The 17,412-nt window shown below is 42.0% G+C and overlaps 2 protein-coding genes across 2 annotated transcripts in view; both read left to right on the top strand.

Moving 5' to 3' along the window:
• Positions 1–13,918, top strand: part of PMS2 (PMS1 homolog 2, mismatch repair system component) — a 20,916-nt gene extending 6,998 nt beyond the window's left edge. The window contains exons 6-15 of the mRNA XM_015426211.1: positions 634–801; positions 1,800–1,897; positions 4,146–4,245; positions 4,521–4,605; positions 5,444–5,596; positions 6,774–7,632; positions 8,987–9,154; positions 9,537–9,637; positions 10,478–10,647; positions 12,914–13,918. Coding sequence (XP_015281697.1) covers positions 634–801; positions 1,800–1,897; positions 4,146–4,245; positions 4,521–4,605; positions 5,444–5,596; positions 6,774–7,632; positions 8,987–9,154; positions 9,537–9,637; positions 10,478–10,647; positions 12,914–13,057 — 2,046 coding nt within the window. The 3' untranslated portion in view covers positions 13,058–13,918. The remainder of the gene's footprint in view (positions 1–633; positions 802–1,799; positions 1,898–4,145; positions 4,246–4,520; positions 4,606–5,443; positions 5,597–6,773; positions 7,633–8,986; positions 9,155–9,536; positions 9,638–10,477; positions 10,648–12,913) is intronic.
• Positions 13,919–15,474: 1,556 nt separating this feature from the next.
• LOC107123028 (radial spoke head 10 homolog B-like) overlaps positions 15,475–17,412 on the top strand; it is a 42,532-nt gene continuing 40,594 nt past the window's right edge. Inside the window, exons 1-2 of the mRNA XM_015426185.1 lie at positions 15,475–15,713; positions 16,371–16,446. Of these exons, the coding sequence (XP_015281671.1) occupies positions 15,475–15,713; positions 16,371–16,446 (315 nt within the window). The remainder of the gene's footprint in view (positions 15,714–16,370; positions 16,447–17,412) is intronic.

The raw sequence follows: 17,412 nt of genomic DNA, 5'->3' as shown, positions 1-17,412 counted from the left end.
CAGGAGAGTTTAAGTTTACACGCTCCTCCCTGAAAATTAATAGAACTTCTGAATGTATCTCACTTAGGTTGATTGTAGTGCTTCAGTTAGCACACTGGATATCAGCATGAAATCAGTATTTGTCAGTATTGTCATTATTTAATAAATTATTTAATAAAATATTTCTTATATCTGCTGACATATTTTTACATACATTCTGCATTGATTTGTGATGTCATGATTTCTAATTTAAAAATGGTTGTTGCTGAGAATTTGCAAGAACTGGCTGCAAATGGGCTGTCGCAACAGCAGTGTTACTTGGTGCTTTAACCATTTATCACATTATATTATTACTACTGTATTGCAGATAGTAAGACTGAGACTAAGGGCTCTTTGAGTTCAAGACAGAAGACTTCATTGTCCACAGCTCAGCCTTTACATCAGTACAGAACGCTAACTCCCCTTATAGTGTTCTCTGTGTGCAAAGCTTGGCTGGCAAACTGTAAAGGCAAAGGTGCTTCAACAGGCATGAAACTGGCAATGAATGCAAATAATATTTTAAAATACATCTCAGTTGAACCTTCCCCTTTTTAAATGACCATTAACTGGGTATTTGTTAGAAAATAATACTTTGTTTTTTGTTCTTCCCCCCAGGAGTATGCAAAAATGGTTCAGGTGTTGCAAGCGTACTGTATCATTTCAACCGGTGTTCGAATTAAGTGTACCAATCAGGTTGGCCAAGGCAAGAAGCAGCTTGTGGTGGGCACCAGTGGGAGCCCTTCCTTAAAGGAAAACATTGGGTCAATATTTGGACAAAAACAGGTAATTGGAAAGAACGAATTTAATTAGTAGGAGAGAAATCATCATAACTTGTAACAGCGACTAGAGAGAAATAGACTGAGTACTGGATTTCTTTTGCACGGTATCACTCAGCAAGGCGTAGTGGTTGAGAGTGGCAGACTCTAATCTGGAGAACCAGGTTTGATTCCCCACTCCTCCGCATGACACCTGGTGAGTGACCTTGGGCCAGTCACAGTTCTCTCAGAACTCTCTCAGCCCCACCTACCTCACAGGGTGTCTGTTGTGGGGAGAGGAAGGGAAGGCCATTGTAGGCCACTTTGAAACTCCTTAGGGTAGAGAAAAGCAGGGTATAAAAACCAACTTTTCTGCTCTAGGCATTCTTCTTCACATTAAAAATAATTGCCCGAATACCAGAACTATTGAAAGCATAATTCATTCTATCTTCTGCAGTGTCAGTACAGAAGCAAAATAAAATTCTCTAAGATTTCTTTGTATGGCAGCCCTAATTGATTTTCATAATTTAATCTGTCTTCACAGAATTCATTATGCAGGGGGAAAGACTGTGGGCCAGACTTCTGCGCTTAGAATTCCAGATGCATAATTTGAACTTTAAAAGCTGCTATCGGGAACACTGTCTGGACTGGGGCAATGGTGCTGGGGGGGGGGGTTAGCCCCTGCCTACACGTTACCCAGTTGCTCCCCCCAGCTGATTAGGTAGGGAAAAAGAGGCACAATAGGTGTGGCCCCAGGGGTTAAAGTAACACTGGTCTTTTTGATTCTGGATGCAATGTGGAAGTAGGAGTTTACCTGCCCCCAGTCCAGAGTGGGCCTATATGGCTGGGGTTTTTTGTGTCTAATGACATAGAGTTGCAGTCCTCTAGTGCCATGTATTGTTTGGGTGTCTAAAGGACATTAGATAAAATGGTGTAAGACAGGAACAGGTAGAGGAATTAGAAATACAGAAAGTATTAAACTTTTTAAAATCTTCTCCTAACCATGGTTGTTTGTGTTTTTTTCAGCTGCAAAGCTTGATTCCTTTTGTTCAGCTGCCCCCTAGTGAAGCTATCTGTGAAGAGTACGGCTTGAATTCTGCTGACATGCCAACCGATCTTTATATGTAAGTTGACAGTCATAAAGTATCAATATCAGAACAGCTCTTGGATGTTTTAGCAATGCAGTCCTAAGCGGAGTTGCACTCTTCTACGCCGGTAGATTGGGAAGGGTGTAAGGATTGCACCGGAAGAGATGGTTTTAAAAAATCCTGGGTTTAAGGAGTATTGATCTTTATTCATTTCCATTCAGAAAATTCAGAAAAATAGAGGATATGTCTTGCAGCATTCATCTATATCCTAAGGGCAAGTGGATCAACAGAATGAATGTTTCAATCCGTATTCCCTGCTTGCCTTTCAACGTTCCATCTGTTTAGACTCAGTATAATAGGATATGGAATATTATGGAAGCAGATAAAGTTTCATCATACTTAGTGGCAGGGTTTTCCATTCCCTTTTATCTCCAACTTGCAGGAAAAAGTAGCTCTCTTTTCTTGCTATACTCTGGTTTAACTGTTGATTCAAACAAAAGCAAAGGCAAACTAAGTCTTCTCTCTACAGTTTAGAATTTATGCACGCAAACACCATAGTTTTCTCTCTTTGTAGTTAAACTTTATTACAAACAGTTGCATCAAAACAATGCTTGATAGTTTTGGTGACCGGAAATAACATAACAACGACTCCCTCCCAGAACCAGGAAGCATCTACAGACTTCTCTTCGTTGTTAGCAAATGCACTGCGCCCTCTAATGGATCAGATGACTACTCTCAACACCAAACTGGATAATGTGCAGAAACAGTTAAAGCAGATGGACAAGAGAACCACAGCAACCGAGAAAACGTTGAAAAAGATGGAAAAACAGACTGAGAGTATTAATAAAAGAGTGGACGAAGCAGAGGAGAGATCCTCGGATAAAACCCAACTAATACAGCTCCAGCTGGAAAGATCCATGTATGTTCTACGTTTCCATGGAATACCTGAGGATAAGAATGAGGACTTAAAGGAACTCTTGGTGGTTGCTTTGGCCCCACTAATGGATTATAAACAAGAAGACTTAATTAAGGAAATGGATGTGGCATACAGGACTTATCGGGATTTTATAAAGGAAAATAAACTCTCAGGGGAAATCTACTTAAAATTCACAAAACGATCAACCAGAGAACTGGTGCTAAAGTCAACAATGCGGAAATCCTTAAAAATCAAGAATAAAGAGGTAAAATTTTTGAAAGACATCCCATTTGAAGTAAGAAAACGGAGGAAACTATACAGAATGCTTACCCTCTCCCTGCAAAAAAAGGGAACACAGTATAGATGGCTATTCCCAGAAGGGTTGAGTTTTAATTACCAGGATAAAAAAATATATAATTGACTCTGTTCCAAAAGTGGAAAGATTTATGGATCAAATGTTTAATGTAAAAAAGAAGCAAAAGGAAAAGAATTTAAAACTGGATGTGGAGGAAGAAGAAGAGGAGTCCTACTCATCAGAATCATCTGAATCGGAGAAAGGAGAGGCCGCTCCCAAACTGCAGAAAATGAAGAACTCTAAGAAGAAAAGGCTCTAAAACTAAAGCATGAGTGCTAAGGGCAGTAATTGTGCCAAGCTAATAACTTTATATCTTTATAATCGAACTAATCTCTGCATAACCTATACCAATAGGTTAAAAAGATCTATTTTTTGAGCTTTTCAGATCGTGATTTGTATTAGTCTTTACCCTATCCCCATATCCAGTAGGAGATTTAGAATAGAATTGTAGCTTTCCTTCCCCTATCCAGTAGACTATATGTATCTCCCTGACCCATTTCCCATAGTAATAGTGATAGGGCATTAGTATTCCTTTCCCCATTCCATATATGTAGTGTGTAGAAAATGCAAAAATAAAAAAATTCCCCTTTGGGGGGGTCAAAACCCCCCCGAAACAAACCAGTGCTTGATAGTTTTTACTCTTGTCACTGATATCCATCTGTATATAGTTTTTACTGCATTTATATCATGTTGCTATAAGTTCAAGTTGTATCTTGGCTTATTATAGACTTAGCATATTGGCATGATACAACCTATAATTAAAATGTCAAAATAAACGTTTTTTTAAAAAGTGAGGGGGGCCTTACAGTTCTATAGCTGATATGGAAAGGACCACCGCAGTAAAGTTTGAGCCTTCCTGTCTTTGTGTGTGTGTTCTTCCCTTGGAGCTTTCTTCTGGAGGGTTTGGGTTTTGGCACCTGGCCATTGGGTGACAGAGTGTTGGACTGGATGGGCCATTGGCCTAATCCAACATGGTTTTTTTATGTTCTTATTAATACATTGACTTTAAACAGTATCACAGGCTTTGTTTCCCGCTGTGATCATGGCGTTGGGAGGAGTACGACAGACAGACAATTCTTCTTTATTAACCAGAGGCCTTGCGACCCAACAAAAGTAAGATTTTCTGTATTAACTTTATTACTTCTTAAAGGTCAAACTATTGCAAGTCCCCATCACCACCACTGTCTGCATCTTGTCTGGCTTTCTGCAAGACTGAATTATTACAAATAATGCACAGAAATATCTCTCTGGTACTTCTTTTAAATCAAATCAAGAACCTTTATTAGGCATTTGTTGTGAATTGCATAAGAGGATCACATGACATCAAGAAATGACTCAAAATGAATGATCGTAAATGTTAAATATATTGGTTTTTCTTTTCTGGGCAGGTTTCCAAAGTTGTGAATGAAGTGTACCACATGTATAATAGACACCAGTATCCCTTTATTGTTCTCAACATATGTGCAGATTCTGGTGAGTCACCCACGTTTCTCGGGGTGGGGTGGGGACTTATGTAAATCCACATGTTATCTGTGCTATGGAATAGCATTTTTGGATTCCAACTGAAAGTAAATCTCACTGATTCCAGTGACTCTTACTTCCAAGTAAATATGTGTTTTGTTTTGTTTTGTTGGACTTTGTGATGTGAGTTGGTGCAATTTTTGCTCTTTGGGCGTGTTAGTCTTAAAACTAACAGTGTTGACAGGAAAATTTTTAAACCCAGAAATTGATTTCTGTACCAAGTTAAAGTAGTCTGGCAGAAAGAATTTAATGCAAAACCTCCTTGTTTCTCTCCTGTTCCTTTTCCTGTTAACAGTTTAGCACAGCTATGAATGCAGGCAGGATCAGGGCCACTATTCAGAACTGACAGAGTAGCCGTGAATAAACAACTGATCTGAGATATTCTCAGTGCCATCCTAAGGAGAATTACACCCTTCTAAGTCCATTGAAGTGATGTGGTTTAGAACAGGGGTCCCCGACGTGGTGCCCATGGGCTGGGGCCATGTAAGGCTTTTGCTCAGTGAGGCTTATGATTGGCTGTGTAGATTTTCTAAAAATGTTGCTGTGGCGATCAATTTGGGGCTGGCTCCGCCTCCTGCAGCAGCCACTTTGTGGCAGCCATTTTCTTGCTGTGCCTAGCATGCCATGGGAGAATTCCAAATGTGCCCACAGGAACAAACAGGTTGGGGACCCCAAGTTTAGAAGGATGCAGCTCTGCTTAGGATTGTGCTGCCTGTTACAAAATCGTATGTATGGACCAGAGAGCTTTTTTTAGTAGAAAGAAGAAAAGCTGTCTTTTCCTGTGCTTTAGGAAGCGTTGACATCAATGTGACACCTGACAAAAGGCAGATAATGCTGCAGGAAGAGAAATTTCTGTTGGCCGTTCTGAAAACCTCTTTGATGGGAATGTTTGGTAGTGATGTTAACAAGCTTGTCATCAGTTGGAAGCTACCAGATGCCGAAGGTAGGAATGGCAGAAGAAACTGAAACAAACCTTTTTTCCTTGTTAACATTTAAACTTAAAAAAAATGCATTGCTAAGTATTCAGCTAGTTGAAGTATGTCGGCTTTAGCTGTGTTAGCCCCATGGACTCGTTAGATGACATTTTTGATAGAGCAAACTCGGTTCACGTGACTAATTATTAGTGTATTTAAGATACCACCGGCAAACCATCAGATCAGAAAATTATTCTTTTGCAAGTGAGCAAAAAGCTGCGCTGTCAGTGAGCCACTGTAGCATAGTGGTTATTTAGTACCTTTTTATCTTGTCTTTCTCCAAAGAGCTCAGAGTAGGGTACTTTGGCCTCCTGCCCTCTGTTTTACTCTCACAACAACCCTGTAAGGTAGGTTAGGCAGAGCGAGAGACTCTCAGACCCAAGAACAAAGTTTGAGTCAAGTGGCACTCTGAGATCAACAAATTTTTATTTAAAGTGTACGCTTTCGTGTGCAAAACACCTTTCTTCAGACAAAATGAATAAAATCTCAAAAGCTAGTTACAGGGAAAAAGAGGGTGGGGTAAGCAACTTACGAGAGGCCACTCAGAGCCCAGATGCAGCTGCAGAGCTGAAATTGGAATGGGTGGCTGGTAGGGTCAATGGATGGCAGCATATTAGCATGTCAGTGCCAGAGTTAACAAAGAGGCGTGAGAATGAAATTGGAATCCAGCAGCACCCCCAAGAAAGACAAGCTCAACCCTGTGTACATGTGAGAACAGAGACTCAGCCTGTGTACACTTCTTCACATACGTATCAGATCCAAGGTCACTCAGTTATCTTCACGGCAAAGCGGGATTTGAACTTGGGTCTCTCGGATCTTAATCAAGCACTCTAGCTAGGACCTGGGAGAGCTTTGTTCAGATGCCCACTCTGCCATGGGGCTTGCTGAGCGACTTTAGATCAATTTCTGTTCCTCAACCTCTGACTCATCTTACAGGCCTATTGTGAGGACGACGTAAGGGCAGCAGAGAACTGTGTACACAGCCCTGAGCTCTTTGAAGGACAGGTCTTAAAAAAATAACAATAAGTTTTCACAGTTTGCCACTGTTTTTGCAAATGAAGGATCTGAATCCTTTTCAGACTCTTGGTTTATATTTCCAAGTTAATTTTTTAAACGATACCTGAACACTGTTCTTTATTTTCTTAGGAATCTTTAAGCCAGGGCTTCAAGATGAGACAGAAATGCCTTGCTTGGAAATGCGCAGTTCCTTGTCTCCAAATCCAAAAAGTGCAATGACTGTAGCCAAGCTTAGAGAGTCTTTCTCTCTCCGTCAAGAGACAGAGACCAGAGTTCAAAGTTTTGAAAATACCAAGCAGCAGTGCAGTTCCCCTGGGCAGAGACAACTACTGAAGTTTTTTAGCGTTTCAGGATCTCCAAATAAGGAGACTGGTTCTGGGAAGAAATCTACACGTGAAACTGATATGGAGTCAAGCAAGCCCCTGCTTCCTCATGGAAATACCAAGAAATTTGCAGGAGAGACGGACTCTGGATGCGGCAGCATCTCTGTGGAATCCGACATGGGTCTGAGCACGCCAGAGCTCGGTAGTTGTTTCAGTAGTGAAAGTGCAGTCAGTTCCCCTGATGAACAACCCCATGTTTCCAAAGAAGAAATTCAAAGGGAAGCTCTTGAAATGAATGGACAAACACAGAGGTCAGAGTGTGATTTGAACCCAAGCAAAAAGCATGCGTTAGCCCTGGAGGTCACCTGTTCTTCCCCAGATGTGAAGCGTCGGAAGATCACTCCGCCTCTGTCACAGGCAGGAAGCTCACCAGAGAGGAATGATGCTCAGAACTGTGCCGGTTTATCACAGTATGACGTACCTTTGGAAGTTGAAAAGAAAATCACAACGCTGGAGTTTTCTATGAGTTCGTTGACGGACAGGGTGAAGAAACTAATCCAGCGACAACAGGAGAAGGCAGAAGTGCTGAATTACAGAAAATTCAGAGCAAAAATTAGCCCTGGGGAAAATAAATCAGCAGAGGATGAATTAAGAAAAGAAATAAGGTATTTTGGGGGTATTTGCAGTGCTTCTGTTAGCTAAATACCTTTGTGGCTGAGGACATGTTCTGTTCACTGTTGTTAAGAGAGTCCATGGTGGATAGGAAACACATACAGAATTTAATTTAACAAATGTTGCTCATAGACCGAGTCTTCTAGTTCTGTTGTCTCCCAGCTGCCCCTTACCAGGGGTAGGCCAGGGATCCCCAACTTTTTTGAGCCTTTGGCCAATTCTGGAAGTCTGACGCACAGTAGTGGGCACAACCACAAAATGGCTGCTTTAGGAGGCAGAGCTAACCATATGTCAGGAAATGAGGTCATGCATAACTCCCATGGTAATTGGTTCAGCATTTCAATCAGAAGCTCTGTTTAACTGGATGCCTTATAAAATGAACCTGTCGTTTAAAAATATTTCCTTGGCTGCACACAGCTTACCTTCGGTTGCACAGAGGAAATCCTTGGGCTGTAGTGGCAGCTTTTACCAAAGCAACTTAAAAAAAATCTGCATAGTTGATCAGATCTCCAGCGGCCAATCAGAAGCCCTGCTGGGCAAAAGCCTTACCTTGGCCTGCTCACCTTCTAAAAACACTTAGTGGGTGCCAGGAAAGGTGTCAATGGGAGTTGTTGTGCCCATGGGCACCAGGTTGGAGACCCCTGCTCCAGGCTGTCCAGCTCCTCTGTGACATCAGAGCAGCTAAGCCAATGGCAATTGAAAAGGACGTTATTCTCTCTGCCAACCACAGGTTCACCGTTACATACAAAAAAAAAAGTAATTTGCTGTTTAACAGCACTTGCAGTCCAGAGTTGCAAACATGCTAATGGAATTAGGTAGGAGAATGAGTTGACAACCAGGACGTCCCTGGTTCGAATCTTGCCTTTGCCATTAACTCACTAAGGTGGTCTTAGACACACCACGGTCTGCCAGCCTCAGCCCTTCACTCCGTTGTGTGGGTAGCAATAATGCTGACCTCCCTTACAGGACTGGTGTAAAGGTTACTAAGGTCACTTATCTCAAATGTCCCAATACACATGAAGATGTCCAATACATGATTAAAATTATTGCTAGTATTTAGATATACTATAATTTATTTTTAAAATTATTTTATTAACAGTGTTCATAAATAACAGCAATGTTTATATGTACTATAACGCCTTTATAAATAATAGCAACATTTATATGTAACATAGTGTGTCTGAAAAACACACATAAAAACATGTTCCCTTTTCAATACTTGTTTCTTGTCCAGAGAATTAATTTCTTTATAAGATTTTCTGAAATATTTCCTACTAAGGAGAAGAAGAAATCTTGTTCCGGTATGGGAGCATATAACCCACTAGTTTTTTAAAAATTTGTACGCAGTAAAGAGATGTTTGCCAAAATGGACATCGTCGGTCAATTCAATTTAGGATTTATAATAGTCAGATTGAACTCTGACCTGTTCATCGTTGACCAGCATGCTTCAGACGAAAAGTACAACTTTGAGATGTTGCAGCAGCATACCATACTACAAGGACAGAAACTGATTGCGTAAGTATCTCCTGGGCAGATGAAGAATCTGAGTTGGACAAGAGGCCAATACACTGTGGTAATCCCCAGGAACAGATAGGGGGACCCCTCCCCCCAGAAAAAAGGGAGTCTGCAGCAGGAAGGAAAAAATGCCAGTGCAGTCTGGATCCAGCCCATGATGGTCACCAGGCTAAACATAGGTAACCAGGAACTTGTTAGGAAATCATTCGCCCTAAAGTGCATTACAGACTTCCAGTTGATACTTCTGGTGTTGATGAACTTGTGTCAAGATCTGTCTACAGGAATGAAGCAGACTTGATCAAGCCCGTTTAAGTTGTTCTTTCTGTTGTTGCATAATGAAATTTTGGCCATATATGCATCCCCCCTCTTTCTACTTTCTCAGACCTCAGAACCTTAATTTAACTGCTGTCAATGAGAGCGTGTTGATGGAAAACCTGGAGATTTTCAGAAAAAATGGATTTGATTTTGTCATCAATGAAGGAGGTATGTCTCTGCCTGGTCGTTTTAAGCTTGAACAGGAGGCAAACTTTGATATGCGATATGCAGTGCATAGGGTCTATTTAGGTGTTGGTGTCAGACCCTGATGCTGGGAAAGACTGAAGGTCAAAGAAGAAGGGGACGGCAAAGGATGAGATGGTTAGACAGTGTTATCGAGGCAATGAAGATGAAATTAAGCAAACTCCGGAGCACAGCAGAGGACAGGAGGGCCTGACGTGATGTGGTCCAGGGGCCGCAAAGAGTGGGACTCAACTGTGCAACTGAACAACAACAAATCAGTTTCATTTAGATTTCTCCATCAAGGCAGTATAATGCTGTTAGTAACGGTGTTAACCCCCCCAGATCCTCCTATCCAAATCCCCTTTTCCACCCAAAACAACAAAATGTTTTCTTGTTTAAGTGGCTTTTGATACCTTTGCATTTCTAAGACTTTAAAATGTATGAGGTTCAGACCAATGTTCAGGGATTCAATAGCTGCAGTTTGCATGGATATGGCAGTCTGGTTCTCCCCCGGTCCCCAGATTATTGAAGCAGTGGTTATAAGCACCATACTAACAGGCACTTGGCTAGCTTTTTAGTCACACCTCATTGTTTGGAAAAATATTATAAAAGGCAGATAGCATACCAAGTAAGTTTCCAAAGTCAAATGCCTTTGTACATCCTAACTTTATAAATTTTATTCTGAACATTCAGGTTTTAGCTACAAGTGGGAGTTGTCCTGCATTCACATATAGACCAACATATAACGTTGCGTAAGTTTCTGTATTCAGCATGCCCTTGCTTTGATAAATCAGCTGTTAAAACAGTCATTTTAAACCCTTCCAGCACCTGTAACCCAAAGAGTAAAGCTCATTTCGTTGCCAACAAGCAAAAATTGGACTTTTGGCCCCCAAGATATAGAGGAGCTGATTTTCATGTTGAGTGATTGCCCTGGGGTGATGTGCAGACCTTCCCGAGTGAGGCAGATGTTTGCTTCTCGAGCGTGTAGGAAGTCAGTAAGTATTGCAGTGATATCACTGTGTGAATAGACTGTACTGTGCCTCGTATCTCTGTCCTGTATTTATAGGATGTATAAATAACTTGTAGTAGTTTGAACACATTAGGCTGCCTTGTACTGAACAGACCATTGGTCCTTCAAGGTGCATATTGTCTACTCAGACTGACAGCAGTTCTCCAGTGTGTCAGATAGAGGTCTTTCCCATCACCTGCTACCCGATCTTTTAACTGGAGCGCCAGGGATTGAACCTGGGACCTTCTGCATGCCAAGCAGGGGCTCTACCACTGAGCCTTGGCCCTTGTGTGTAATGCACAGTTAGCTTGACTGTATTCAGTTTAGTTGGAGAGCATATTTCTGTTCAAAACTTTATTCATTCCCCAGTTTTACTGGTCAGCAACATGGAAGCTGCTGAAAGGGACATGATGGAATCAACCAAACACACAATAACAGCCTTGAATAATATAAACAAAATCTGTATTTTGCAAAAATATTTATAGTGATATAAGATAAGCTATCAAAGTGTGTAATTACATTACAGTCTTAAAGGGACCGAGCCTATGAACCATTTTCTTTATGCTGTAAGAACAGAAGGAACCATTCTCTTTAACAGCCAAAGATAAGTCCTTCGGAGCATGAAGACATCAAGGTTAGTACTACACGACAGGCCTATTTCGAATCGATATCTTTATCAAGTTGTTAGTCTTCATAAGGCTTGCGGGGCTTCAGCTAGTTTCCAAGAATGCGCAAGCGCACAGTAGCAAGCATCCCTAACGACAAGCATGAGATAGCCACTAGTTATTAAGATTGTATTTCAGCAGGGTTTATGTCCCGCTTGTAATTGTATATCTTTTAATGTAATTACGCACTTTGTACTTTATTTGCAGTTTGCATGATAGCTTATCTTATATCACTATAAATATTTTTGCAAAAAACAGATTTTGTTTACATTCTTCAAAGGTTACTGATATTTTTGCGGTTGATACTATTATTGGCAACCTTCTTGCTTGTTTGCTCGAAAGGGATGGGATGGCAAGAGACCTTCCATCCCCCTTTTATTTGTCTTTTTGACCTGGGGGGGGGGGTCAGTAGCCAGAGGTCTCTGGCCCCCTGAGCATTGCAAACTATGCAATTGGGAAACAGAGGCCCAGAGAAAAGTAAAACTGGCAATGCAATCCTGAGGAAAGTTACACCTTTCTAAACCCACTGACTTCAGTGGAATTAGAAAAGTGTAATCCTGTTTAGGGCAGCACTGTTAGTTTACTGTAGGGGATACAGACGGAGGGGCTGTCTTCCCGGAATGACCAGGGCTTCTTCATTGGAGACTAGTTCTTAAGTAGTAATTCTGTGTCTTGGCTGTAATGCTTCAGACTAGATTGGGGGGGGGGAATTGTCTGCTCATCCATTCAAAGGGTAACAATAAAGGAAGAAGAGGAGACTGGATTTGTACCCTGCCCTTCACTCAGAGAGCGGCTTACAATTTCCTTTCCCTCCCCCTCCCCACAACAGAAACGCTGTGAGGAAGATGGGGTTGAGAGAGCTCTTTCAGGGACTGCTCTTGAGAGAACAGCTCTGAGAGAACTTGTAACTGACCCAAGGTCACGCCAGCAGCTGCATGTGGAGGAGTGGGAAATCAAACCCGGTTCTCCGAGATTAGAGTCCACACTCTTAACTGCTATACCAAACCAAAACATAGTAAACTGGTTCCCAGGTAGCAAGGTTGTGGCTTAGCCTTCAACCTAGTTTTCTCTCTGCACAAGATTTTTCTGTATGAAGCCTTGTAAGCCATGATCCCTAGGTTGAAAGTGGTACAGTCCAGACCAGGGGTCTCCAAGTCTTTTTGAGCCTGCAGAAACCTTTGGAATTTTGAGAGGGGGTGGTGAGTACCACTCCAAAATGGCTGCCAAGGGATGCAGAGCCAAATTGAATAGTTCCCTCCTTACACCTCTGGAAAGGAAGAAATCTTGAAGAGGAAATGGAACTACCCACTGACTAAGGAATGCCCAGATGCTTACCGGTCTTCCTTATCCTCTGACTGCAAAACCCTTTAATTTGAATGAGGGCAGCCAATAACAAGGCCTGCCTTACAGTGGCCCTGCCCACTTTCTCAGATGCTTGGTGGGTATCAAGGGAAGTGCTAGTGAGTGTCATGGTGCCCATGGGCACCACGCTGGGGAACCCTGGGTCCAGACATTCGCCTACAAGGATAACAGAATTAAATGTGGCATTTTTTGTTACAGTTTTTTCTCTCCACCTTCCTTCCCCAGATCATGATTGGAACAGCGCTGGATATAAAGGAGATGAAGAAACTGGTCACCCACATGGGTGAGATTGAGCACCCTTGGAACTGTCCGCATGGAAGGCCGACCATAAGGCATATAGCCAACCTGGATATGGTTTCACAAGAATAGCAAGCCTTTCATCTGCCTTCTAAAAACCCAAACATTTACTTCATTGTGACTAATTTTGGAATTCTCTTTGATCATGAACTTGTCCCCAAGGCTAAAGCTTTTAAACCTCAATTTTGTGTAGCTAATTTTTTAAAAAATCCGCTTGATTATGAAGGCAGCCGTATCCTGTAATGGTGTGTGTGACAGTGGTGTGTGTGAAAGATCAATGTTCTGTTCCCTGGTCTTCTCAGCAGTGTGCCAACATAGCCACAGAATCTTCAGATCCAGGTCTCTGTGGCACAGGGCCCCCAGTTCAGCTCAAAGTCTTACCCGTTGCATCAGCGTAAAAGAGCTTTTATTCATGTCCCTCTGCAAGAGTACAGACCCTTTGCTTCTCTTTGTTCCCATTTTGCTGGGTCCAGGACCAGCTCAAGCTATATTGCAGCATTTTGTGAAGATTTAATTTTACTGCCTTCATTTCATATTATTTTGTACTGAAGATGTTGGGAGGATGAGGGGCTGTGAGCTTTCTTCCCCAGTTCCGCTTCCTTTTCCTCTTTGACATGAATGAATGCCGTGAGAAGGAGCTGCAGTTGGTAAAGGGTGGGGGGATATGTGCTGCTCCATCCCAAAATTCTGGAGTGGGGGGGACACCGCTGCACTCTGCTTTTGAAGGCTTTCTAGGTTCTGACAAATTCTGACAACTCAACCTGTTGAGCATGGACCAGCTGTAAAAGACAGATCCATTTGCCTTCTAGACTGGAGACAGTCCAGTGCAGTAGATAACAAGATGTAAGTTGTAAGTTGTCTCCTATCAAATCATCTGTACTGGAAATGACTTGTAAATTAATCCTTGTCATGTAGATAGTCTTGTCTATGTGGGTGGCTTTTTTAGTTTCATAAAAAATAAATTAAAAAATATTTTTTTACATGAAAGTTCTTTGAATTCTTATTAAAGGATTTCCCCATACAGAATGCATTACAGTGTGTCTTCAGTGTGTCTTCAAGGATTCTGCTTGTTCTGTTGTACTGTAACCATTTTAAGGGACAGGGGCACTGAACATGTGCGGAGGGCCTTTCCCTCAGCTACAACCTGCCTTTGCTCCTAAAAAACACACATAATTTTGTGGCACTTTGATGGCTGACAGATTAATTGCATCATATGCCTGTGTGGATCTCTTTCATCTCTTTCATCAGCTGCATTGAAAAGAGCTCAGTATACATCGTAGACATACAAAATACAGGCTTACAGAAGAGTAACACCGTGTAGAGACGCAATGATTCCAAAAAAGCAGCTGGGTTAGTCTGTTGCAACCCAAATAAATGGGAGTCTTCTGGCTCTGTAAAGTTTAAAAGAGTTAATTTTTGCAGGCTGGAGTCCGCTTTGTCAGATGCGAGGAGGGGGTCATAGCATGGAAAACATTTATATATGAAGAACTTAAATAGCCCTGTTAGAAAGCGATGAAACACAAGCGGGATGTAATTATGTAAAGTTCAAAAAGAGGGAGTAAAAGTACAGATACCACGTTAGTAATCAGTGCAATTTCCCTGGTCTGCTGATCAACACCAACAGTGGCTGAGCAATTTCGGGCTCAGCTAAGTCAATTCATGTCATTCACAATAGCTGAAACTGGTGATAGCCATTTCTCTTTATTTAGGTAGGTTGTTCTATTTATTTAGGTAGATCTATTCCCAGCTTTTCTTTCCAATGGAGACCCAAAGCAATATACCATATTGTTCTCTCTTCCTTCATATATCCTCACAATAACAATAACCCTGTGAGGTAGGCTAGACTGAGAGAAAGAGGTCCCTCATGAGCTAGGGATTTGAACCTCGCTCCACTCCCTCAGAGCCTTGTGGGATGCTAACTTCAGCTATGCTGATTTCCTTAGCACTTTAAGACTGTGGAGTAAAAAGTCTAAATGTTCACATTCCCTCTCCCCCCACATGTGAAGCAATATTGGGTTGGGTGGAGGGGTTAGGACTTAAGCCCTTGAGTACTAATTAGGAAGAATTAACCTAATTCTATGGAGAGGAGGGTAACAGGAGGGTGGCCTCTTTAAAAAAAACACCAACGGCTGCTCTGGAGCTCCCTTCCCTGGCTGTGACTGTGGTTGCTATGGCAACAGTTGCTGCCTGCTGCTAACTGTACTCTTTGCCCAGAAGTGTAGCGGGAGTTCAAAAAGAAGACCTTTTAGTAGTAGTTTTTACTTTTGTAAGTAAGAGATGGGTATAACATTTCCATGCCTGAGAGAGGCACCCTTTTGGCAGCAGCTAGAGAGAAAAGTGTGTGTGTGTTGGGATGATTTTGTGTGGAATTCTATTTATGTTAACTGGGAGTGAATTTTGGTCGACATTGTTATCTCTCTCTTTTCTTTCCCTGCTTGAGCTGTCAGACTGCAGGAAACCTTGATTTTGGTCTAATTTTAGCAGCAGCAATGGGCAAAGATAAGAAGAAAAATGGCAAAAAGGGAGAGAAAGGAGCCCTGGCTGTCGTCCATGAACCTGTTCGGGAGTCTGCTGTTTCTCTGCACTCCATGGCAGTGCCTGGCGGTCAGGCTGAGGATCAGCAGGCCAGCTCAGGACCCCAGGAAGAGCCCAAACCCTTTGAAGAGCCCCCACCCGTTGAACCGGTGGAATACGAAGAGCCCGTTCTCACCCGACTCATTGTAGAATGGTAAAACCGGAAGCTTGCTTTGGGTCATGCTCTGAGGTCAAATTCATACGTGCTGCTTGAAAACGGGTATTTATTGCATTTGCTTAGGAGGAGGCTCTCAAGGCATTGTTCTAGGATTCTCTAGTTTATCCTTGCAACAGCCCTGTGAGGTAGGCTGAGAGTGTGATTGGCCCAAAGTCGGCCAGCAAGCTTTCTGGAAGAGTGGGCGACTTGAACACAGGTCCCTCAGATCCTAGTTGTACAATTTAACAGCTGATAGTGCGTCATTTGACAACCTTGCTTAAAGCTAAAGGAATCTGAATCCAGTCAATGGTGTGATGGGAGAAAACCCCATGTATTCTGCCTTGCGTTTTATGGAAGGAAGGCAAGATATAACTTGAACAAATAAAGCTTCCTTCCAAACTCCTTCCTGCTGCTTGAATGCACATTTAAAAGAAAGCTGTATCAGGAGAAGGGTTGTTTGGGTCGAAGAAAGTGTTGTGAGAACTGCACAAATGAAAAAAAAAAATACTAAGCGTAGCTTCATCCCACAGCACTGTTGTAAGAAAAGGTGCTTTCATTATTTACATTCCTCATCCATGCTCATAAGCGTTTTGTTTACTCATTATACTGACTTATTCATTGTTAGCTTTCATCTTTAGCTTGTTTTCTCTGTAGCTATGAAGGAGAAAAAGTCCATGGATTGTATGAGGGAGAAGGACTAGCGAAATTCCAAGGAGGAAATCTATACCAAGTGAGTATAATGCTGGGGTATGTACATTATCTTGACAGGCATTAAGTGTAATGGTCTGGTTTAATCCCTTGGACTGGGGAAATGATCTCATGTGATGACTTTTCCCTCCTGTGGTGATTTTCTTTGGGGAGGGGGTCAGAACACTGTATTTTTCAATAGTGTGCTCGATGGCAGTTTTGCAACACTGATATGCTGCTTTCAGGAACATGGCCAGTTACTGCTTTTTCATATAAGGGATACAGGAGGAGCCAGGCCCCGAGTACAAGCTGCAATAACAATTAGTGGTTGGTTGTTCATTGCACCAATTGTGCATCTTTCTGATAAGTTGCTCTAAAAATATTTCTTGTCTCAGCACTGAGGGAGTCTCAGGTCATGTCTGCTGTTCCCAGAGCCCCACAGGTGTGAAATAGCATTTATGTACGGTAGCCAAAAACCGGGTCATTCAGCAAATTACCTATGTGAGTGAGACCACTAAGGGTACATTGTGGATCCTAGTTAAATCTTTAACCATTTGAACACAGAGTTACCTCCTGAAATCAGGTTGGGCATTTGGCTCTGACCACAGTTGAGTTTCGTATATTAGAACAGTCTGGCACATTCTATATTTTTAGGTAGAGTCCCTGAAGTTCTGATGAGTTTTGAAAGCGAGAGTGCATATTGGGTCTCACTAATCCCTTAAGGCACCACTCATTTGCATTAAGTGATCCCAATTCTCACTGAAGGGCACCAGAAGATAGATCCCTTACTGGGTCAGGTATTTAGTCCAGCGGCATTCTCACTAAAATTCAAGTAAGCACTATGAGATCCACCACACAGAGGCCAGCGATCCTCTTGGTGGACTACAGTCTAACTTTGTTACCTACCTTTGGAGTAGAGGAACAGTTCAGGATAAGAAAAGTATTTGTTCCAAGGTTTGGTATCAGAGTTAAAAGGAGGGTTCTTTTGCTATTGATGGTTGCAGGACTT

Source organism: Gekko japonicus, unplaced genomic scaffold (genome assembly GCF_001447785.1).
Source record: "Gekko japonicus isolate JY-2015 unplaced genomic scaffold, Gekko_japonicus_V1.1 scaffold384, whole genome shotgun sequence".
Taxonomy (NCBI): Eukaryota; Metazoa; Chordata; class Lepidosauria; order Squamata; family Gekkonidae; genus Gekko; species Gekko japonicus.
Note: the sequence above shows the minus strand (reverse complement) of the source record. Positions and strands in the feature narration are given on the sequence as shown.